The 24,812-nt window shown below is 34.7% G+C and overlaps 1 protein-coding gene across 1 annotated transcript; it reads left to right on the top strand.

Moving 5' to 3' along the window:
- The first annotated feature begins 111 nt into the window (after positions 1–111).
- On the top strand, positions 112–23,776 carry LOC144434021 (ATP-binding cassette sub-family C member 5-like). Its single transcript, XM_078122466.1, has 25 exons — positions 112–142; positions 4,517–4,814; positions 5,365–5,520; positions 6,578–6,725; positions 7,211–7,441; positions 7,716–7,889; positions 8,330–8,477; positions 9,848–9,996; positions 10,987–11,094; positions 11,568–11,813; positions 12,837–13,106; positions 13,490–13,693; positions 14,460–14,841; positions 15,538–15,722; positions 16,182–16,331; positions 17,240–17,369; positions 17,626–17,908; positions 18,127–18,313; positions 18,918–19,007; positions 19,215–19,404; positions 19,772–19,931; positions 20,387–20,465; positions 20,795–20,908; positions 22,773–22,937; positions 23,675–23,776. Exons 1-25 carry the CDS (start codon positions 112–114, stop codon positions 23,774–23,776), a joined length of 4,380 nt encoding a protein of 1,459 aa, XP_077978592.1.
- Positions 23,777–24,812: the final 1,036 nt, after the last annotated feature.

Below are 24,812 nucleotides of genomic sequence, written 5' to 3'. Positions count from 1 at the left end.
CTTGGCGGTAATAACATAAAACCGCAATCTTACAATATACTGTGAAAATTGATTTGCATAATAAACTTATTACTATCACATATAATCTTGTGTTAATAATAAATCGTTAAAATGATCGATGGCGATTGTATACCGGCAGCAGGTAGCTTACTATCGTGGGAGCTCTGAACGTGCCAAATTCAAGAATGTGACGAATGTAATAAATGACGAACAAATGTCATATTCAGACAAATCCAATAATCCAATAATTTTGACAGAGAAACCACAGCACTATCTGATCATTCGTTTGCAACTCAGTAATGGGGAACCCGCCATGTTGAATATTGCATCATGGGAAATGTGTTAATACATACTAATCAATTAGTATTGTAAACAATGTTGATACATTGTTTGTAACCACAAATAATCAATTCATAGTTACCCTGACAATTATGGGAGGTTAATTTTATAAGTAGTTCCAGATTAGGTATTACGATAACCACAGATAATCCCATAGTCCTGTGCGTTTGAGCATGCTCAGTCTGGATTGCAAGTTCCGTATTACAAAACACTATTTTGACAAGTAAGATAAAAGAAAATTGTGTAAAAAGTTTGTGATTGTTTATAAGGAAATAAATTGTACACAAAATGGATGAACACAAGTAATCACGTGTACAAAATTTAGATAGGACATACATACATACATACATACATACATACATACATACATACATACATACATACATACATACATGCATGCATGCATGCATGCATGCATGCATGCATGCATGCATACATACATACATACATACATACATACATACATACATACATACATACATACATACATACATACATACATGCATGCATACACATACGTAATGTAACTTTTTTCTGACAAATAGTACGAATAAATACAGAATATGGACAGTGCAACCAAACTAAGTAATCAAAACAAAGGAATGTCCTTTTTTTGCATTTTCTTTGGTCCTGATCGCAAATATCAAAGAGCATATATATGATAGTATATATTAAATCGCATACGAGAAATAAATCACTGTGCCAACCAGCTTTCACATGCACATGCCAATAATATAAGTTCAGTTTCAATGAATGAAAGCCGCAAGAGCTTTATATTCTTACTCACCACACAGTATTTCAGTGTCGATGGAATCGTGGGAGAGGAGTCATATTTCACGCAACAGGCCGGGCCTGATTTTTCTTTTCCCCCTCCCCTCTGTAATTACTGAAGACTCCCTAAATTGAGGGGAAAAATAGGAACTCAGCGTGTGCTTGGTGTATATGCCAATCTGTGGAATGCACTGCTCCAACTGACGAGGTAAACAGGTTACACTAAAGCAATAATACTTATTTAGGGGCGAGATCAATGGTTCAGTGTAGGATACAAAAGTAAATTCTTTTACTTGGGGAGAGGGGGATTTGAACCATTTTAGTTCTCATCCTACAAAATCAATTTCACTTTTAATTTCATCTGTTTTGTACCCTAGAAAATGCCCTCAAATCAAAGGATTTTCGACCTGTAATGTACGGCACTCAAATACATAAATAAAAGATTTTTTTTTCTTCATGACATACTGACTTTGCATTCATAGCACGACATACTACTACTACATACTGATTTAAAAACTGATTGTGTTGTCTGAAACAATTTTCAATTTTGACTAAAATTTAGTTAAAAGTGTGGGGGGGGGGGGGTGAAGGGAGACCTAAAATAAACAAATGTAGTGTGTTTTTATCCTAAAGTGATCATGAACTATTGATCTTGCGCCCTTGAACTGTTGTTATTGTTATGTCGTACTCAAGTCACGTACGCGTGGGGGTTGACACATTCAGTAAAATTACAAGTACTTAGATGTATTTCCCGCTTTTCTTGGATATTGTGACTATCTTTCTGACTGTCATTTTATGCTTAATGACATAGAATACTGTATGCGGAAATCACTGAGTGGTAAGTTATAAGAATTACGACTTAAATGATTGATAATCCCGCCGTTCCCAACAAGTCATCTGAATATGCTTAGTCGACATCGGGGTCACATCATAGCATGGTTTCTGGCGAGGCGAAAACGAATTTGTATTTCTTTTTCCATGCCAAGTTATGCCAGTTTCATGGTCATTAACACAAATTAACAGTACCCCTGTCCTTGACGTTACTTGCATGTGATATACACAATGACACACGACTTTGTACTAATACTTTTAGACTAGATACATAAATTTATGACCATACAAAGCGAGAATAAGAGTGTGTCAATTTTGCGCCATATGTTGTGTGCAGGTCGCCATATATATAACAAACACAATATGTATTTTTTAGCTTTTGTATGATACCATCAAAGTATTATGATTGAACAAGTTTCTATTTGTTAATAACACTTTTTTATTTCAATTTTTTGTGGTGGGAATTGCTCCCAACGATATTCTTTTTATGCAGACGTACATGTATGTACACAATCACACATAATTCTACAGAGTTCCATTCAGGCTTGGGACTACATAACACAGCTCCATATATCGCGTTACTATGGAGCTGTCAAGGCTTTCCCAGTCAATCCACAGGCTACCGCAGAGTCACCCAGGCCCGGCAAAGATAGCATCTGCCGGCTCCGCGTGAGTAATCGTCCCGACCTCTTAAGTCATTACTCCAGTAGTTCCACCAAGTTTGCACTAGTCTTGTGAGTGAGACACGGCTGAGTGATACAGTCTATCCACCGAGTCTGTAGAACACTCACCCTGGGTTTGGGTCGGTCACAGAAAAATCCCCTGTTTCCAGTGGGATTCGAACCCATGACCATGAACGTTTTGAATAATTATGGGGAAATTGTTGGGGCCGGCCGGGCCGACAGAATTTAGTCGACATCAGGAATGTGCTAAGGATTACAGTTTAAAGTCGCTAGTGAGCCTAATTCTATTCAAGAATGGTGATGGGTCATACGTAATGGTGTTATTTGGTATTTACGATATTCAAAACTATCATCAATGCTGACGGTATATTTTGAATATGACCATGCTTGAATAGAATTATTAGCTCACAAGTGACACTGACTGGGTTGTGTCACCGAGAACGTACACAGAACGATCGTCAGACAGTAATAGTGGACAAGATCACAACAAATACATTAAACAGTAAAAGGCTTAAGGAATATTTAGATAAAGTTTAAATTTCTGTACCTGTGACAAAGTACCTGTAATCTCCACAGACTATATACGTGTGTAACGGATAATCTGTTGTTGTCTTCTCGAGATAAAGTAGGGATTGCCCGTACCCGCCTCAACCATATTTTAGAGTATCTCAATTCCATATATCTCGAGAAATATATCATTTGTCCGATGGCATTTCAAGTTTAGGGCATATTCATGTTTTTTGATAACTGTATTTATGTAAGGCTGAATTTGTTAAAGTTTGTTGGTCAGATATGGTCTTAGTTCTTCGTTGTTTCTAGTAACAGCTACTGACGTCGGAGGTATATTTAAATTCACTCCATTGGAATTCAATAGGGATTAACCTCAACACTGAAACAAGTTATACAGGCACATCTAGTGTGTATCACCATCTAATTTAATATGTAACAAGTTGAACATTAATAGTCAATTGCACAATAACCAAGGATACCAAACAACATATTGAATCGATTTACCGACAATGGTCATGCTTACATGTATACGAGTCTATGCAAGAACAGAATGCGTGCTTCCAAATCCCTGACCTAAATACTTCCCCATTGAATTTAGACTTATAAATACAACCAGATTTGATTTGGATTCCTCTTGTAAGGTATGTGATTGTACCATGTTGCAAAAGTACTTTGCATTGTAATGTCATTTTAGCACAACTGAGGTATAGTGAAATGTGTGTGTGTGTCTGTGTCTGTGTCTGTGCGTGTGTGTAGACGACACAAACTCAAAAGCCACTAGAGACCGATAGCCTTGGTATTTAGTGGGGATATTAGTGTTGGTGTCTAGTTGCGAAATTGCTCATTTGAAAATCGCCATTTTTGCGCAAAGGATGTCAGGAATCTGACGTCATACCCTCCTAACTTCGAGGTGTTCTAGAACATGGAAAACCTTTCATATGTAGCTGTCCAGTGTTTATAACATTATAAACACGTTATACGATTAAAAAAGATATGATTATGTAAAATGAATTGTTACTTTGTTACGGTGTCATACCAGTAAATATTATCCAGATGGATAATAGTAAATATTATCCAGATGGATAATAGTAAATATTATCCATCTGTGCGCTTGTGTGTTCATGAATACATTTGTATCCACCTGTATCTCTGAAATGCATGAGCAGATTTCAACCAAACCTGGCACATATGTCAGATACTATAGTGCGCATATATATATATATATATATATATATATATATATATATATATATATATATATATATATATATATATATATATATATATATATATATATATATTACCAAACTTTTTTGGTAATCATTGTATAATATTTGATAAATATTATTGGAAAAATTGAGACATAAATTCTTTAATTTCAGAAAAGCACCTTGTCGTTCATCAAAGAACTGATGATAGCGATACTAGTGTGAGAGTGAGTAATGATGACATGGAGATACAGGAAATTGAAGACGATAAGTACATTTCTAAACTTGAGAGCAAGGAATGTACTGGAATATACCACCGGCCATATTCATATGCTGAAGCACTCCAGTGTCATGACTTTGACATGTCAGCTCAAGCTATACAGAAAGACTACAACCTACAAATGCCAATGGCAGCAAGAAAGACAAGATACCATGCATGGAAAACACTAAAACCAATTCGCAGGAAAAGAAGGTATTGATTACTGAATGAAAATTATAGTGATGTATTTTTATATTTCTAACATTCCTTCAGATAATCCCATCAAACTTAGATGAAAAGTTATAAAAAAAAAACATTTTGTAACCACTTCACTTTTGACGCTCCTTGGCTAAATTTCTCACACGTTTGTAAATAAGAAGACACAATTTCACTAAATGATTAAATTTTTTCATAGGCTATGTGATGAAATTTGAAAAAAATAAAAAAAGTAAGCTAAAGAATTTAATTTAAATAACAGAGGGTGTGCAATACAATAAAACAATCACCAGCAGGTTTATATTAAATTTGGCTCCTTCATTGCCTATGTTTGAAACATTGTGGTTTATAACTGTTAATACCTATGACTCCATTAGTAAGATAGAAGTATTCCACGACTATGGGATTTAAAACATTGTGGTTTGAAAATGCTAATCCCAATGACTTCACTGATAAGATAGAAGTAATCCAAGACTATGGGATTCAAACATTGTGGTTTAAAACGTGCTGATTTGATGTGTCCCTTTTCTGTTTTCAATTCATACAGAAGTAAATACCTGCCAATGGAAGATGTTGGATTATGGTCATTCCTTTGGTATACCTGGCTGACACCATTACTGAAGAAAGCTTGTAAAGAGGGTTTAACCATGGATGATATGTGGTTGTGTCCTAAAAGAGATTCAGCAGAATTTAATTCAGCAAGGTTTGTATGGTACTATAAGTATCTACATAATAACACATGGCAGCAAGGACAATATATTATCTTTAGTAGTAACATGTTGACTGGTCATCATACAAAAGCTTTGTGTAGGGACTTTCCAACACAGTCTGTTTCCTGTGCATGAAGCCTGAAGGAATCAGACTGTGCTGGGGTGACTTACATGACAAAGTAGAAAACTAACGTATAATGTCGGTCAAGAACAGTCAACATGCACACTTCATAGGCCTATAGGGACTCAGGTTTACAGTGACGGCTGTGCCCATAAAAGTAACGTAGAGTAATCAATAAATCCCTTCAGCGTTTTTACTTTCTCGTTTGTTCTTTTTAATTCTTTTCTGATAAGAATGACAAGTTTGTCCATAGAAAATGATGTCATCTGTCATCAACTGTGAAATTAAGCTTGCCCAGAATCGTTTCTTATCACAAAGTGATAACTGTCGATCCACATACACAATAGTCAATGTCATGTGAACATATATTGACAAATCATCATGCTATTAACAACATGTTGGTGATGCAATATGCGCATCAAGCTTAAATGTGTGGTATATCATCACAGTATTCGCCAACATGACATTGACCCAAATGTATTATGATTGGGTTTGAATGTCATGTTTAACATGTACATTGTCATGGTAATTGGCTTTGAATGCTGTTCCTTACATACATAATTCATTTCAATTCAACATTATTGTTTATCCCAAATTTTGCTTGATGGACAGCAAATCTATACAACATGATACAGAGGAAGAAAAGAGTAAATCAACAGAGCCTAACCTACAATACTTAACGCTACAAAAATAACATCTAAATTACGCTGTTTAGAAGCCACACACTGAAAGCTCTTTCATCAGATCTGTTTGTTCTACCAACGGGGCTTGTCATCAATTGTTAGGCGATAATAATTAGGATCGAATGTCCTGACTTTTGTGTATAAATGATATGTACTTCTCTTCATCATTCTACACTGACTTGCAAAGGTTTTTGATTTAAGCAAACTTAAGAAAGTTGAAGATGTTGACGTTTTTATTTTCTTTAGACTCCAGAAACTCTGGAAGGACGAGATTTGGAATCAAGGAGAGGAAAAAGCTTCTTTGAGAGCTGTATTTTGGAGATTTTCTTGGAAAGAATTAACTATTTCTATTATTAGTCAAGTTATCTTCGCCTTTGCATGTTTCTCTGAAGTAGTGAGTATTTTAAATGCATTCTCTCAGATTGGCAAGTGGTAATTACTTTCTGTGAGTCTCAAACAGTCAAAAACTATGATTGTCTGTTTTAAGCTACCCGTAGCCATGGGATTAACCACTTATGTTACATAAGTGGCCATATCAAGTTGTATCTCATGATTATGTATTTCTTAAAATGCTAACACAGCTCGCTATGATCTGTGTTTACATGTGATTACAACTGATTAATGGAGTTAACTCAGTTTGTGTGCAAATCACTTCCTGTACATACAATGACAACATTTCTACACAATACTGTTTCCAGTTGTTGAGTTACAAACACAGTCTTGGTGTATGAATTGTTCCATGTTGTTGTTTTCAAGTAGAAAAGAAAGTAAAATTGCTATTATGAATTATAAATCCAACATAGATAATTTAATATTTCCTGTATATAGATTATCATTAGCAATGACTAACTGCAATTTATTACTCACTTTCTCATATAGTTGATCGTCCATGACCTATTACAATATATACAAGGAACGGAATCTAACCTACTCTATGCATTGGTACTCACCTTCCTCACTCTGATTACACAAACTATAAAAAGCCTATCAATATCTTGCCAATGGACGTTTGGATTTCACGTAGGAATGAAACTGCGCAGTGCCGTTCTTGCCACCATTTACAGAAAGGTGTTAGCATTACGGAATTTACAAGATCAAACTGTTGGACAGGTGAGTAGGTTTGGATGATAAAAGTGGTACATTTGTATGAGAATGGTATACAATGTAGATAAAGGAAGAACAATTTCTCTTTTTGGTGAAGATAAAATCTCTTGATAATAGTGTGTTCCACAGTATATGGCTCAGCACAATATGTGTACCTTACTGTGGTAAATAAATGTCTTTCAATAGTTTACATAATTTTTTATGTATGATTTGTTGTTTCCTGAAACCCACTCTTCTAATGAGAGTGATCTAAAAATGTTGTTTTTGAATTGAATTGCAGATTATTAATCTGTGTACAAATGATGGACAGAGAATCTTTGATGCAGCTGCAAATACATCCTATTTGATTGGTGGTCCTTTAGTTGTGCTTATTTGTATCATTTACTCAACATACATACTTGGACCTACTGCATTGCTTGGTAGTTTGTTGTTTGTCCTTGCCTATCCATTGCAGGTATAGTACTTGTTACCCTTCCTATTTGTTATCAGCTCATAGCTGCTTGTACGTAATTGCATATTAGCTGTAACGGGACATGTACATATACGTGTAATTTGATCTACTCAGTGGTTTTCCGTTGAGCTGGTCTCGAATGGCATTCCACCATAGACTGTGACTGTTCGAATGCATAATTAGACACGCAGTCAGGTAACATAATGACGCCATAATTGTTGTTGTGATTAAGTAAACATGATAACACTTAAAACATACGTATTTCATTAGTGAAGGCTAGGTGTCTTGATTATTTAAATACTGTTCTGCAATTCCTGAATTCTCACCCCCATACATACATTATCCAATCTTAGAGTGCAAAACTTACCCTAAAAATTATTTTTGTATAATGTATACTGTGTACACAGTGCTTAATAATCGTCTATTTTGTTCCCTCTCTCCAGGTACTTGCATCTAAAGCTGTAGCCACGTTGAGAGTAAAATCCATCGAAATAACAGACAGGAGGGTGCGTATGATCAATGAAATGATCACAAGTATCAAACTTATCAAAATGTATGCATGGGAAAGACCATTTGCTGAAAAAGTTGCTGGTAAGTGAAGGAAGTAACTTGGGTCATAAATCACCAAGGTGTTGATTATGATTTTCATATTTTCATCTACCTTTAAAACACTGGAATATTAAGCATGGCAGTATATATATATACATGTGTATAAATTATATACATGTATATATATATATATATATATATATATATATATATATATATATATATATTTAGATATAAATATATATATATATATATATATATATACATACATACATATATATATATATATATATATATATTTAGAGATACATACATACATACATACATACATACATACATACATACATACATGTATATCATATTTTCATCTACCTTTAAAACACTGGAATATTAAGCATGGCAGTACTACTAGGGTAACAAGTACTATACCTGCAATGGATAGGCAAGGACAAACAACAAACTACCAAGCAATGCAGTAGGTCCAAGTATGTATGTTGAGTAAATGATACAAATAAACACAACTAAAGGATATATATATAAATATATATATATATATATATATATATATATATATATATATATATATATATATTTAGATATAAATATATATATATATATATATATATATATATATATACATACATACATATATATATATATATATATATATATATATATTTAGAGATACATACATACATACATACATACATACATACATACATACATACATACATACATACATGTATGTATGTATGTATGTATGTATGTATGTATGTATGTATGTATGTATGTATGTATCAGAAGTGATTTTCAAGCCTTTTGGATTATCGGTTTCTTATCAAGTCTAGTAGTGCCTGTCTGAATTAGTGAACAGTCATACCCAGGCATTCAAATCATATACAGTCAAGAAGACTAAGAGCCTATCAGCTGCTCGTGAATCAAATACCAAATATGTAACAGTCAGATGTTCAATAGACTGAGCATGTATACAGTTCCTAGTACAGTTCTTTCTTTTCACTATATATACAAAGTACAGATGTTACAGTTCATATACAATACAGGCCAAAGTTCGGTCCTGAGTCAACCCGTGCACTTCGAGGAGTAAACACATCCTCGAAAACCACGGCCTCTTTTACGGCACCGTGGAAACGTGCCGTGCCGTCCAGATTTCTTATTTCGTAGTAGACGGAAGAAATAACAGCTCTGGTTTGCGAGAATGAATAAACAGTGATTATTATGTGACTATTGCATGCATAATCCCACAATTAAAACATTTAGATCTGACCCATCCCTCTTGTTGAAGTATGATATGTGTTGTTATTCATATTGATATTGCTGTTCTATTATGTGTTACTTACATGTGGGGGTTTGTCAACAGTTATCATTCTAAAAATGTTCATTATTGTTGCCAGATATCAGAAATAGTGAGAAGAAAGTCTTGCAAAGAGCTGGTTTTGTGCAAGGATTGAGTCAGTCAATAAATCCTGTGGTACAAGTGTTATCAGTGATTTTAACTTTCACAGTGCATGTTTCCTTGGGATATGAACTCACGCCAGCTATGGTAAGATATTTTAACTTTTACAGTTCATGTTCCCTTGGGATGAACTCACCGGCCATGGTAACTTGTACATGACATGTTGCCTTAGGATATGAACTCACGCACGCCGGCTATATGGTAAGAGATTTTAACTTATGCAGTACATGTTACCTTGGGATAGGAAATCACGCCAGCTATGGTAAGATATTTTAACTTTTACAGTTCATGTTCCTTTGGGATATGAACTCATGATCACCGGCCATGGTAACTTGTACATGACATGTTGCCTTAGGATATGAACCCACGCACGCCGGCTATGGTAAGAGATTTTAACTTATACAGTACATGTTGCCTTGGGATATGAAATCACGCCAGCTATGGTAAGATATTTTAACTTTTACGGTACATGTTGCCTTGGGGTACGAACTCACAAGCTATGGTAACTTGACATGTTGCCTTGGGGTATGAACTCACCGGCTATAGTAAGACATTTTAACTTGTACAGTACAAGTTGCCTTGGCGTGTGAACTCACCGACTATGATAAGATAGCATATTACTCATATGTCTGCAAAAGTGTTGTGCTGTCCCATTTAAATTCTATTTTAACAGATTATTGCGACATGATTCTATAATTATCTTAAAAGCCAATGTATATATCCCAGGGTTTTTGCATTAGTATAATTATAAGTATTATATAGGATCAATTATTGCAATCTCAGTGACAGCAGATCTCCTTGCAAATTTGTACTCATTAATGACTTGTTTTTGCCAGTTCTGTCACATATGGTAAAAATTATACAAGAAGTCATAGTTGCTATAAGTTTGGTATACTGATAATCAAAGGAAAACATCATCTTTTGCACGTATCAGGAGCACCTTTACTAGGTGATGACGCAGTTTGTTTGATGCACATTTTCACGTGTTGTAGATAAGATGTCTTCCATTTTAATATTCAGTTATGTAGTTACATATAGTATAAAGAGGTACAATACTGTGTTTTATCCAATTCGCAGGCTTATGCTGTGGTGGCAATGTTTGCTCAAACCAGATTTACCTTGTTAAGTGGACCAAGAGCTTTGAAGGCTGTTGCTGAGTGCTTTGTTGCCATTCATAGAATAAAAGTGAGTTTGAAAATCACTTTATTTTCTCCTTTATTTGAGACCTTGCTACTTGATTCAAATATCACTATATTAATATATTGCTTTCAACAAAAGTTGATGTAATCATTATTTAGAAATGCAAATAGTAATACAAACTAAAGAAGAATTTTAGGATGTTCAGTGACATAACGCAATGAATACAGATTTATCAAGAATATTAAAAAAAATAGTTAGTTTGTTCACTCTTTATGTTGTTTACATATTCATTTCCTTAATGTGTGTACATGCCATTCTCGCAAGCCAAAGCATACTTTTCCACTGTCACAAATAATTGATGGCATGTCTTTTACAGTTGCAAAGAGGACCTTTTGCAATGATGATACAAGCATACCAACATGACTTATCTATCCATTATTATTATTTGAATTAGTATTAACAATACAATATAAGTACACCATGTTATATTTTTTATTTTAATATTCGATAACCTGTAGAAATTCTTACTGATGGAAGAACTCCAGGCATACACTAAGAAACCAACCGATCAAAATGTTGCCATAGAGATGTCCATGGCAAGTTTTGCTTGGGATAAGCAAGAACAAAATGAAATGGATATACCAAATGTTGAAAAGCTGGAAGAAAGAGAATTGATGTCACACAAAGAACAGGACTTTGAAGAAAGTACTGAGAGTGCAAAGTTTGTTAAAACTCTCTATGATATTGATTTAAATTTCAAAAAGGTGCTTATGATGATTAAGTATTCTTGAATGGATTTGCAATTTTACAGTTTGAAACCACTCTGCACATGAACACTTCTCTTTTGCAATACATAAGTACTCCTTTTGTACTGCATATAAGCGACAACACTTTCAAATGTCCCATTTGCATGATGATTTAGTGATTGGACCTGACTAATACTGATTTGAAAGATAATGATTGCATGTAATTGATGCTTTTAAAATTGAGCTATAATAAAGATAAGCACGATGACTTCATATTCACTTTGAACAGTTGAGTTAATGTTCTTTTCTTCGGAAATCATATTCAATAGTAGAAATTAATATATAAATATATAGTATATAATAAAAGAGTAAATTCTTACCACAGAAAATAATTTATTTTAAATGAATCTATCATTTTTAATGTATTGGTATGGGTAGTCTATAAGAACGCTAGATTTTCATGTTGACATATTTGAAACACCCTCCGGATGATAAGCCTTCATTTAATTTCATAGGCTGAGAGTACCGCTACATTTTTGTTCACCCAATCACAACAAATCATTGAAATCCTGCAACTAGGTTTTATTAGATCACACACACAAACACGCGCGCGCACACACACACATACATACATACATACATACATACATACATACATACATACATACATACATACATACATACATAGAAACATTGTGGTTTATACTACACTATTACATTCTGATAGATGTATTTAAATTATCAACATAGTAAGAATTATATAGGTATTTCACACATAATGTTAACGTTTTTATATATAACTTCAAGATTTTGATGAAAGAAACGCATTCTAACTGAATGATGCACAAATGTTGATGATGTGCCCGAGTGGTGTTTCTGACATTTGAACCAGGGCTAGTTGTAGTTTAGTTTGTGATAGTGTAGGAAGTGTTAAATCATCACTGATTTCAGTCATTTTGGCACAACTGTAGTTGATGTTTGATTAGTGCATGCTAATGGTATCACGGCTTTGACCATTCTTATGTGTTTTTCTTTTTCCAGGGTCAACTAGTTGGCGTTTGTGGTAGTGTTGGCAGTGGTAAATCATCACTGATTTCAGCCATATTGGCACAAATGCAGTTGGTATCTGGTCAAGTGGCTATTGATGGATCGATTTCATATGTTTCACAGCAAGCATGGATTTTCAATGCTACATTAAAAGAAAACATCGTTTTTGGATGTATTTTTAATGCAAAACTCTATGAAACTGTTGTGTCTGCTGCATGTCTGAATGAGGATATAACAAATTTACCAAATGGTGACGAAACAGAGGTGAGTAAAACTCATCAAATAATACCTTTTAGAATTAGATAACCCCCAGTGACCTAGCCAAGTGCTCTTTTCTGGTTATTTTCTAATGCTATACATTCAAGCTTAAAGGACATATAGACCCTAAATATATGCGTGAAGAGCCGAAATATGAGTCAAGACGTTCGAAATTGCTATAATTACGCCGATATTTTTCTTTGATATTACTGACATTGGTATAATTATATTATTACTAATTATTTTTTCTTAATTTAGCCAGAGAATACTCATGACCTAAGGGCTCTGTCACTGCTCGTCTAACGACTCATAGTGACAAGACCCCTTAGGTTCCTCATATTTTCCTTGGCTGAATGATGAACAATATGGGAGATAATCTAATGTTCCAGATTGGAGAAAGAGGTATCAACTTGAGTGGTGGTCAGAAACAAAGATTGAGTCTAGCTAGGGCTCTCTATGCAAGTCGTGATATTTATCTCCTGGATGATCCCCTTAGTGCTGTCGATGTAAAAGTTGGAAAACATATATTTAATCACTACATCAAGGGTGAACTTCAAGAAAAGACAGTCATTTTTGTGACACACCAGTTACAGGTGAGCGAGAAACAGATTGTGTTGAAACTGAAACTGATCCTCGTGTTTTATAAGATCAAAAGATAGAATTACAAGATAATAAGCACACTGTTATTTCTAAATTTAGGACCAACTTCTTATATTTAATGACTTTGTATCATTTTTGAAATGTTTTTGTGAATGGAATCAGCCAGATTGAAGATGATTTAAATGCATCATTTGCATTACTGGGACAAGCCATTAGCCAAGCAAGTGGACTTGTTATCAAAGAGTACCAATATTTACACATGTGATGATGGGCTCTTACATAACACAAGTAAACAGCTGTAAAAGTGTAGTTCACAGCGTAAGATCATTTCTAAGGAGTGAGTCAATTGAGGCAAACCTTATCTCCGTCTTATATCAGTTGTTATCAATTTATTAGGCTATTATAAGTAACGCTACAAACAGCTTTAGAGATGCAAACAACTTTTATGACACCCGTTTTCGCCAGGCAAGCCCGCGGGTTTGTTGCACTTGGACCGCTAATGGTTTGTGACTGTCATGGTGTTGAATAGGGGAAAAACACAATATTGATTTTTGACCTTGAAAGTGAAGGTCAAGGCCGGTACATGCATATTAAGTAGTTTGCGTACAGACCCAGTAGGTACTCCATATGCAAAGTAGAAAAAGCATTAGCATGACAGAATGTTAAACAAATTATTGAAAGTGCATTTGTGTACAGTAAGATATAATATATATGGATATTTCTACAACAATCATGACATTTTATCTGCTGTATCATTAGTATTTGAGTGGTTGTGACTATATCATTGTGATGAGTGATGGCAGGATCAGGGAACATGGGACTCACCACCAGTTGATGTCAAAAGGAGGCCAGTACACTTCTGTTATGGATACTTTTCATTGTGAAGTGGATGAAGCCAAGCAATCCCATGCAGATGTGTCACACATGTCGAGCAAGTCGTCAGACCTCAATTATCAAAGACACTCCTTTCATGGAACTAGTTATCAGACAGAGCAAAACAAAGTCCATTGCCTTGCTGCCAGTTCTTGTAATATAAACTATCCTTGTGGTGTTTCAAAGACAATAGAAAGTAAGCGATTAAGCAGATTGTCAACATGTACCACTGTCAGTGATGAAACTAATGACACAGAACTGCTTAGTGGTAAGTGAAAATATTTATACATCCTGTAATCTAGTGTGTTTCGACAGCTTACACTTGTAACTCCATGATTGTATGTAGTATATGTTTCAATATGTACCAGTTGTTGTGTACATTCATTACATGTTTAGATAATAATGTAAATTTGTACCAATTTTATGTAGTCACATAGACTACACCCTCTGAATTTTATGTTCATTTGTAATGTGTTAATATATATTTGTGTCAGTTTATGCACATTCCTACCATTTTTAGATCATGTAAATTTGTACCAATTTATGCATTTTCATACCAAATTTATATTATGTAAATTTGTATAAATTTATGCATATTCCTACAATGTTTAAAGTATGTAAATTTAAACTAATTTATGCATATTCATATCCTGTTTCAATTATGGAACTTTGTACTAATTTGTGCATATTCATACCATGTATTAATTCATATGTATATTTTTACCAATTTATTCACATTCAAACCATGTTTAAAGTTTGTAAATTAATACACATTTATGCATATTCGTACTATGTTTCATTTGTGTAAATTTATGCACATTCTTGTTTCTTTTGTGTCAATTCGTACCAATTCATGCACATTCCTACTATGTTTAAATTAGGTTAATTTGTACCAAATGTGTACTGTAACTTTCGTGTTAATAATTAATACTAATAATATATTACGTTTCTCGCCTTTTTAAAGATACACTGATGTCTGCAGAAGAAATCAATGTTGGAGTAGTGAGTTGGAAAACATACCATTGTTATATAAAACAAGCTGGTGGCTATCTGCTATCCCTTGTCATGCTCCTACTTTTACTACTTTCCATTGGCAGCAATGTTGCCTGTGTTTGGTGGTTAGGCTACTGGATCACCGAGGGAACCAAGGTAAATTTAAATCATATTTGAGATAAATTATTTTGCTTTTAAATGTCATGTATCCATTATGTATTAGGAACCTGTCATCCAGACTCTCAGCGCTGGGGACTCCTATACACAGCGAGACCTCCTGTTGCGAATCTGAGGAAATGTAATCCAAGTCATTCGCACCAGAAGTCATGCAGTACCTTTCTTCCAAGTCATGAAGAATCATCGTTCAACGTGAAATGTTGAATGTGAAGTATTCCCCAAAATGCACTGCTCTGGTAGAAAACCGGTGCGGACAACTTTTTATTACGTTTCCGCCAGACTCTTGTCTGGGTGTTCTCAGAGTAAAGCCCCAGTAGTGGGAGTCTGGTTAACCGAGACAATAAGTCAACTAGTTTGCCCTCACATATAATTCAAAAAGGTCATTTTTAAATAGTACCACTAATGAAAAAATCAAAATATTTATTTTGTTTTCTACAGATTGTTACCAATGGAACAAACACAACTGATGCAGTAGCCAACGTTAATTTACTTGAACATACAGAGGCATCTTATTTTGTGATAGCATTTATCATTTTGTTGGTGGCCATGGTCATATTGATCTTTTTGAAATGCTTGATGTATGTGAAGGTGAGAATCTTACATCACATGTATGTAGACTGGAACAGAATGACTTGCAAATATTCTTTTTTAGATTCTGTCTGTCCAGTTTGGAATTACACAAGGAAGCCTTATTACACAACTTCAGTACCTTCAGTGCCAGTGGGTAGAGTATGGTAAAATCAACATTAACAAATGTAATGTTAAAACAATAACAATACAACAAATTGAAATTGAAAACTAAACTGACTAAATAAATGAATTAACAGCCTGGGGCGTCATAATTTTTCATAATCTTAATTTTTAAACAAAATATTGTTATTACTTACAGTGAATTGGGAAGGTATTATTTCATAAATGCAACACTGCTCACTGGGATAGGTAGAGATAGGGAGTAATATTTGTACAGCAATTGAATTTTTTAAGTTTATTATTTGTAGGCAAACTAATTGACATAACTTAAAACCTTTGTACTCTCGACAGCAATACATTTTCCTTTTTAGCGAAAATACCTTCTGTCGTGGAAGAAAATGCTCCCTTACACCTTGATTTACTTAGAAAACTTCGAATGAGAATATAGTTGTTGTTTTTTTGCAAAATTCCAGCACAAATTTTAAGACTTTAGTTTCCGAGGCACATACTTATCTTAGAGTAAAATCGTGTTTTCATATTGGTGTGGTAAAAAAAGACAAGGAAAGAGAAAAGTACTCTTTCCCTTGTTTGTGATCTGATATTTCAAATATTGGTTCCTTACCTGCTGATAACAAGTGATATCACGATAGCAGATCAATAGGAGTAAGCAGTAATGCCTGAAACGTTGTCTTTTCTTAAATTGTTAGGCCGAGTATCTATTTTAGTGTCTAATTTACTCCAATTTCAGTCCGAGGATTACATGTACATTTGTGTGTAACATACGATCAATTTATTCATTTGTGCAGGTTACTCAAAAAGCAGCAAGTACTTTGCATGACAAGGTGTTTCTACAAGTCTTCAGGGGTCCAATGAGTTTCTTTGATACGACTCCATCGGGACGAATTCTCAACAGATTTTCAAGAGATCAAGATGAAGGTGAGCAAAGCTGTAACACTACATTTGCACTATCCAAGTTGTATAGGTACATATATTTGTAGTTTGTTTTTATAACATTTACATTTATAGTCGTTTTTATTCTCTGTAGAATTTGTTAAATATTATGTATTAATTAGTTGATAAATCGAGAGCACACAAAAGATACATGGTTTAAAAAAAATGTATTTGTCACGTAAGAGAAAAGAATGAGTAAATATGTTTTTGAAAGACGTTTTCTATTTTTTTCCTTTAACAGTTGATGTACTGCTTCCGTCAAGTTTGGAAACATTTCTCGACCAAAGTATTAACGTACTGTTCCTTGTAATTTCCATAATAATTGTGTTTCCGTGGTTTCTGTTGGCATTGATACCATTTAGTTTCATTTACTTGCTTACTGGCAAGTACTTCCGGCATGCAATTCGTGATATGAAACGTTTAGAGAATGTCAGTCGGTCGCCATGGTTTTCACAGATCACAGCAACAGTCCAAGGTTTGCCTACAATACATGCTTACAACAAGAAGGAGGAGTTTTTTAAAGTGTGAGTATAGGGTGGTTTTTGATCGTACAACTCATGTTTATCAAGTATGCACCCGGGAAATAAACCTTTACTGTTACAACATACTTTTGAACCCATTGTCAGTTATTGAACATTCCTACACAGGGGATTAAGTAAACATACTAGTATAAGCAGATTTAAAAGAAAGTGTTGTCTCTCTACCACATTTTCACTAATGTTATCTCTGACATTTGTTGCAGATTTACAGAGCAGGTGGATGTCAATGCTGTTGCCAACTTTCTCTTTCATTTTATTAATCGCTGGAATTCTGTCCGTCTGAATCTTATAGCAACGCTCACCACATTCGTAACAGCATTGTTTGTTGTATTAACACACGGACAAATTAGTCCTTCATACTCTGGAGTAGCAATGATTTCTGCTATGCAGGTAATGAGATTAAGTCTTCCAGAAATGCATTTCGGTTGTGATTGTTTCTTTTGTACAAATTCAGCTAATACACCATATTCTGGTTATTAGAAAGATACAAAATGTTATGGTTTGGCCACTAAGAGTGCTGTTCTTGGGGGTCATTTCTGCTCACTTGTATATAGTTTCAGTATGTGAAAGGTGAGGACTTACTACCACACCATATATAGAGTTCAGTTAGGAGGCACGATACTTTCGTCGCCTCAAACAATGTTTTCTGGTACGCATTACATAAAATAAAATACAGACACTGTTAACGCTGAAGCATATAAGAAAAATGATACATTATATCTCACTGTGAATGAACACAAAGCAACACCACTCTCAGTGAAACAAAGAGATTCAAACACAGAACTGTTTATTTGTGTTCACAGTGATGGAAAATGTTAGTACTTCCATATATCAGTGTGTGTGTGTGTGTGTTCCAGTTCAGTTTCTGGGAGGGCGTAAAGATTGAATTATGTACCAGTTTGCAGAAATATGATATCTCAAAACAAAGTTGTTATGACTTGCAGAGAAATAACTACTGTGTATGATATAATTTATATTTTGTTTCCTTTGTCAGATGAGTGGAATGTTTCAACATGTTGTCAGATTGATGACAGAATTGGAGGCAAGATTCACATCTGTGGAGAGGTTGTACTACTATATAATGGTACAGACATCTTTTTTGTTTTTTCAATAGTTTTGAATATTATGTTCAAACGTTTCCATGCTTTTAATACCTAGAAAACCCTTGCTTGGTGTCATAACCAAAAGTGTTAGATTTACTTTCAATTTAATTCTAAATGCAACATTGTACTTTATCGTTATTGTTGTAAGAGCATTATTGACAATGTTGTCACTTTTGGCCACTCCATAGAATATATCTTCCGAGGCTCCTGGAATTATAAATGGGCACAGGCCACCTGATAAATGGCCAAACCATGGCAAAGTCCAAATGGAGAGGTTAAAGATCTGTTACCGTGAAAATCTTCCCTTAGCTTTGAAAGGTGTTTCCTTTGATGTGAAGCCTATGGAGAAGATTGGCATTGTGGGTAGAACTGGTGCAGGTAAGAGACTAATTGATCACGAGTCTCTATCCTACATGTCGGAATTAAACTTCTTCAGTTTGGGTGGGTCATTAAAATCAACGTGCTACCTGATGTGGAGGAGATTAAATGGGATTATTATTTAATTTGTAATAGAACATTCTGGCATCATTTATCTGTGAACACATATGAATAGACCAAACCAAAGGTAAGTGTATGTGCATTGAAATGTTGAATGTAAATGAAGATTCAAAAAAGGCAATATATGTTAATGATATTGGATACCTGAAACTAACATCTTGTTGTTTAGTAAGAGAATGCAAGGTTCTGTGAGTTCATTTCTGATCACCAAATCAATATATCTAACTATATGTATTGCTTTTACCAGGAAAGTCATCTCTTTGCCTGAGTATATTTCGTTTGATGGAAGCAGCATCCGGCACAATATGGATAGATGATATTGATATCAGTACTATTGGATTAGAAGATTTAAGATCAAGATTATCTATAATCCCACAAGCTCCAGTACTATTTGTAGGAACAATCAGGTATATAAGCGGCCGACAGGAAATAACGCAGGAATCCAGGAAGTTACCTAAGGCTGCATTATCTGCAAATTGAACATTTTTTTCGAACTCATAAAATAATACAATACGTCCAATCAAGTGGATTTTGGGTCCGCACCCAAAAATCAGTACCCCAATGAATCACAATTATATCTATAACATTAACAGTATACTACGTATAGATAAAGTAAACGTTTAATTTATTTGTACAATGTCTAATTATTGGTATTTTAACAATTTTCAGTGAATCATGATGTTAGTGTCATGTGTCAGGTGGCCATTATCAGTTTCCGATTCCAAAAATAATAATATCATCATTATAGATAGTACAGCTTTAAACAAAGAAGCAGCAAAAGGTATTTCCGAGGCATAAGTATTGAAGATAATTTATCTTTTTACCAAACCTCATTACCATGTAACTGTTGTCTCTCTAACAGGTATAACTTGGATCCTTTTGATAACTATGACGATGATGTAATTTGGGATGCTTTAGAAAAATGCTACTTGAAAGACATGGTAAGGTTTGGTGATCTTTTAAAAGAATTCGTACTTTGCATTTTAACATCTGTAACGAAACTCTCTGTTAGAATTTGAAGGAAACTCAATAAGATTAACGGAAACATGTACAGCATTCATTACAGAATGAATGATTAACCACCCATTTGGGTTTCCAGCACTATATTTACACTGAAGCTCAATGTTTTATTAATTCATTGATTCAATAAAAGTGCAAACAGCTTTAGAAATGCAACCAAATTTACTAAGCTGACTTGCTGGCACAAGACCTCTCTATATTTATTTTCTGTCAAACAAATGTCTCATCACTAACTTTCACTGTTTCCAAGGTTACACAGTTGGATGGCAGACTTGCTGCCCCTGTAGTGGAGAATGGGGAAAACCTTTCAGTGGGTGAAAGACAATTAATTTGTATGGCAAGAGCTCTCTTGAGAAAAAGCAAGGTAATTTGTGACCATTTTTTAGAAGAGCCGTGTGCAAATGTGTGTGTGTGTGTCTGTGCATCAGAAACAGCCTTGGTGTTGACATGATTGTTTCACATTATCAAATGTGTGTTTAACAAGCGTTCTAGGCACCTTTAATAAGCTTGCAGTCAATATCAATATTTTAGACACAATATATTTTCTAAGTCTAGTACAGACAATTGTCTTGTTAGAACAAAAAATAATCAGGCTATTTAAGATTGGTTGTGAGAACCAGAGAAGGTGATAAAATCAGCGATTGTGTCACAGAAATCAAAATATTGAGAGGTATTTTAATAGATTAACAACAATTTATATCTATAGTGATTTGTTTAATAAGCAAATGCATATCACATGATGGACTCTTGCTAGCATTTTTATTTCATTCAATTCATTGGCTAAGATTTTGTTCATTAGTTACCCAAGGGTGACTATTTCAATATCTCCATCCGTCCGTCCATAATACATAATTTCTCAGACATGCAAACTTCGCACAAAGGTGACGTCATATATGGAACATATGCAAATTTGTCTGAATGCCATATTTATAGTTAAAATCAATATTTAAAGCATAACTCAAAAATTGTAATACAAGGGATTCCATTCAAGTGTCTACCCATTATTATCAGGTACAAGCTTTCTTTTAAGATATTGATTTTTGACCTTCAGGGTCACTTATCAAAATTCAGCCATTGCTTGCTTATCATAGACACTTTGTCATATTTATTTGTTGTCAATTTCTTTGAAATCATGTCCACGGATAATACAGGAGAAGAAATAAACAGGATTGCTTTTAGTGCTTTTACTGAATGGCAGCCATATTTGGCGTAACAAATGAATATATTACTGCATAACTCAAAAACTTCAATACATAGAGTGTCCATTCAAGTGTCTAACCTTATATAATCACATGCTAGCTTTCTTGTAAGAAAGTGATCTTTGCCCTCAACCTTGACATTCTGGGTCAATTATCAAAATCAAGCTATTTCTTACATATTGCATAAAGTCTATAGCATTTATGTGTGGCCAGATCCTTTCAAAATGATGTCTAAAGGTAATGCAGAACAAGAAGGGAAAATACATTTAATACATGCATTACTTTTGGTGCTCACATAGCATTTACTGAATGGTGACTATATTTGCAGTAAACAATTATTATTTACTGCATAACTCAAAAAATTATTTTATACTTCAATCAAGCGTCTATCCTTTATTATTTCCTTTGAAACGTTGATCTTTGACCACGACTTTAACTTTCAGCGTCAATTATAGAATTCCAGCTATTTCCTGCATGTCACAGACCCCTTTTTATTATTTATTTGTTGCCACTAATTTCTTTTAAATCATGTCTCCATTCAGTCGCATAGAAGTAAAATATGTGAAGGATTGTGTCTTCCAAAAAGACTTATTTTTCCATTGATTCACTCTGAAAGATACGATGTTGTAACATTTGAACTAGATTAGCAGATTATCATGCAAAAATTGTTTTATAACGGTGACTCCTTGTGTCAAAAGAGGTTTCCATCCAGTACAAGCATGACAAGTAATGCCTGTAATGCATTTTAGGAGTTGTCGTCAATTACTTTTGGATCATGCAGGGGTTGGTGGTGGCCGAGCGGTAGCTCGTACGCCTCTTACCTCTGCAGCCTGATTTCGAACCCGCCAGGTGTCGGCTGGCTCAGTTTGACCCTGCCGAACAACGCACGTTTTCCCGGGTACTTCGGTTTCCTCCCGTTTCTTCAACACTATGGCATTGGGGCGCTGCTCTTGTGGTGGCCATTATAAAAAATTTCCGAATTTATTTGGACGAATAAAGTTCATAAAAAGAATTCTTTTATTTTGTCAGATTCTGGTGTTAGATGAGGCTACAGCTTCAATAGATACCAACACAGACAGTCTAATACAACAGACAATCAGAGATGCTTTCAAAGAATGCACTATGTTGATTATTGCACACAGACTCAACACAATTCTTACTTGTGATAAGATTTTAGTCATGGATAGTGGAAAGGTGAGTACAATCAGGAATTAGATTGTAAGGCTAGCCACTACTCATAGTTACATCTCTGACTTGATTGACAGTAGAAACCCGCAACTCGTTATTGTGCCCACATTGTAATGCATGGTGAGCGTGCGTTCTTGCAAGAAGTAGTACTACTCTATGGAACTTTTTTAATCATTCACCGTCGATAAATTCAATAAGGATATCAAAACGCATATAATTTCTTACAATGGTGTACTTTGTTCCTGTACAGTACCATGGAACATTACATCTTATTGGATTTTGCCATTATATGAATATTTGTGATTGGTTGGTTGGTTGGTTGGTTGGTTGGTTGGTTGGTCGGTTGGTTGGTTGGTCGGTCGATCGATCGATCGATTGTAAGGATTCGATATGATCATTCTTTTGTTTTGGACCATCTATAACTACTGGACAACTGTTTTTGTATGCCGAGAATTTACATACTTCAATCTAAATAGGGTCTTTAAAAGCAAGGTACTCAGCGAGAACGCGTTATGGTGCAGTAGGTAAAGTCATCTGATCAATAATACATGTCCGTATTAGAATTAGAACTGCCAGTAAGAATTATCATATATACAACCTTTAAAATACACACTGTCAATAATATACTCAAAAGAGATACTGCCCCCAACTGCAAAAGAAGTGCTATTGTAACAAAAGGTTCAATTTATGGTCCTTATGATAAACACCAACCGTAATCATTTTTTGCATATGTTGTATTGCAGGTGGCAGAGTTTGATAAACCATCTGTTCTACTTGCCAATCACAATTCAACGTTTTCTACACTGATGGCAGCTGCTGAAAGAAGCAAAGAATGTCTTAAGTGATGTTACATCATACTATAACAACCAGATGTAAACTGAATGCCTTCTATATAAGGGCAAAGCCATTAGATCTTTGCTCCTACACACATTTTCGGAATGCAAATGCACAATTCTGAGCTAAAATATTTAATTAATATACTTTACTCATTAAAAACTACAAAACATCTTAGGGGAGGGCAGTAGGTCATTTATACATTTATACGTTAGCAGGGGGATTTCCGCAAAAATACACCCTTTGATTAAAAACCCCACCCCACCCGGAAGAACCATACACGATATTTTGGGGTTACATGTAAATGGTGAACATTTAGGCATGGAAATCGATTTCGAAGCATTATCATGAAATTATATATTCATCGTATTTTGCATTATACATATTTGTTTTAGTCATTGTGCATACATGCATGCATGCATGTTACTGTATATTAAATTTTCCGCGTTTCGCTAGTATAGAGGAAAATTATTGTCTGAACGTTGTGAGAACAGCCAATGGGAGACGTGGAAAAAGTCACGTGGGTGACAGTATTTAAGTGAGGGAAGCGGGGAATTTGAACCATTCTAGGCCAGCACCCGTCATAGTGCAGCCAGTTTGTTTGAGTTTTGAACTTATGTCAACTTAGTTAGTATTGCTCCTTTAGCAAAGGAGTTCAGTTCTAGGAACCAGAGCCAATAAGGAAGACACCCGAAACCTCCCCAGACGTGCATTAGACAATGTGTCGGGTACAGGTTTCCAGACTTTTTCCCAATGGGTTTTAGTCTGGTTTTTCCTGGGCGGTCTTATGTACGGTAGAAGGGGCTGTAGGGCTCAATCTGTTTGTTTGTTGAAATGTTTTCTTTTCGTTTTAATTTTTTGAAGGAGTGTTTTGCAATTGTATTTTGCACTTTGTTACATCTGTTAATAAATTACACGGCCGGCATGCACTCATGTGACAGCTTGGCGACCAACCAATAAATGGTGTGTTTTTTGGGCTGTGAAGCATTGGAGAGACTTAGTCTTAACAGTTGTGTGTGTTTACTGGCCTTACATTATGTACACTTG

This window comes from Glandiceps talaboti, chromosome 1 (assembly GCF_964340395.1).
Source record: "Glandiceps talaboti chromosome 1, keGlaTala1.1, whole genome shotgun sequence".
NCBI lineage: Eukaryota > Metazoa > Hemichordata > Enteropneusta > Spengelidae > Glandiceps > Glandiceps talaboti.
The sequence above is the reverse complement of the archived record's forward strand: the minus strand, read 5'-3'. Positions and strand labels throughout refer to the sequence as shown.

What these genes read in the sequence shown, in the direction of transcription:
- LOC144434021 (XM_078122466.1), top strand. Translation starts at nt 112, where the DNA reads ATGATCGATGGCGATTGTATACCGGCAGCAG. An exon ending in TTGATTTAAATTTCAAAAAG is followed by an intron (nt 11,814 to 12,836) that starts GTGCTTATGATG and finishes TTCTTTTTCCAG; the next exon opens with GGTCAACTAGTTGGCGTTTG. An exon ending in TTCAAGAGATCAAGATGAAG is followed by an intron (nt 17,370 to 17,625) that starts GTGAGCAAAGCT and finishes TTCCTTTAACAG; the next exon opens with TTGATGTACTGCTTCCGTCA.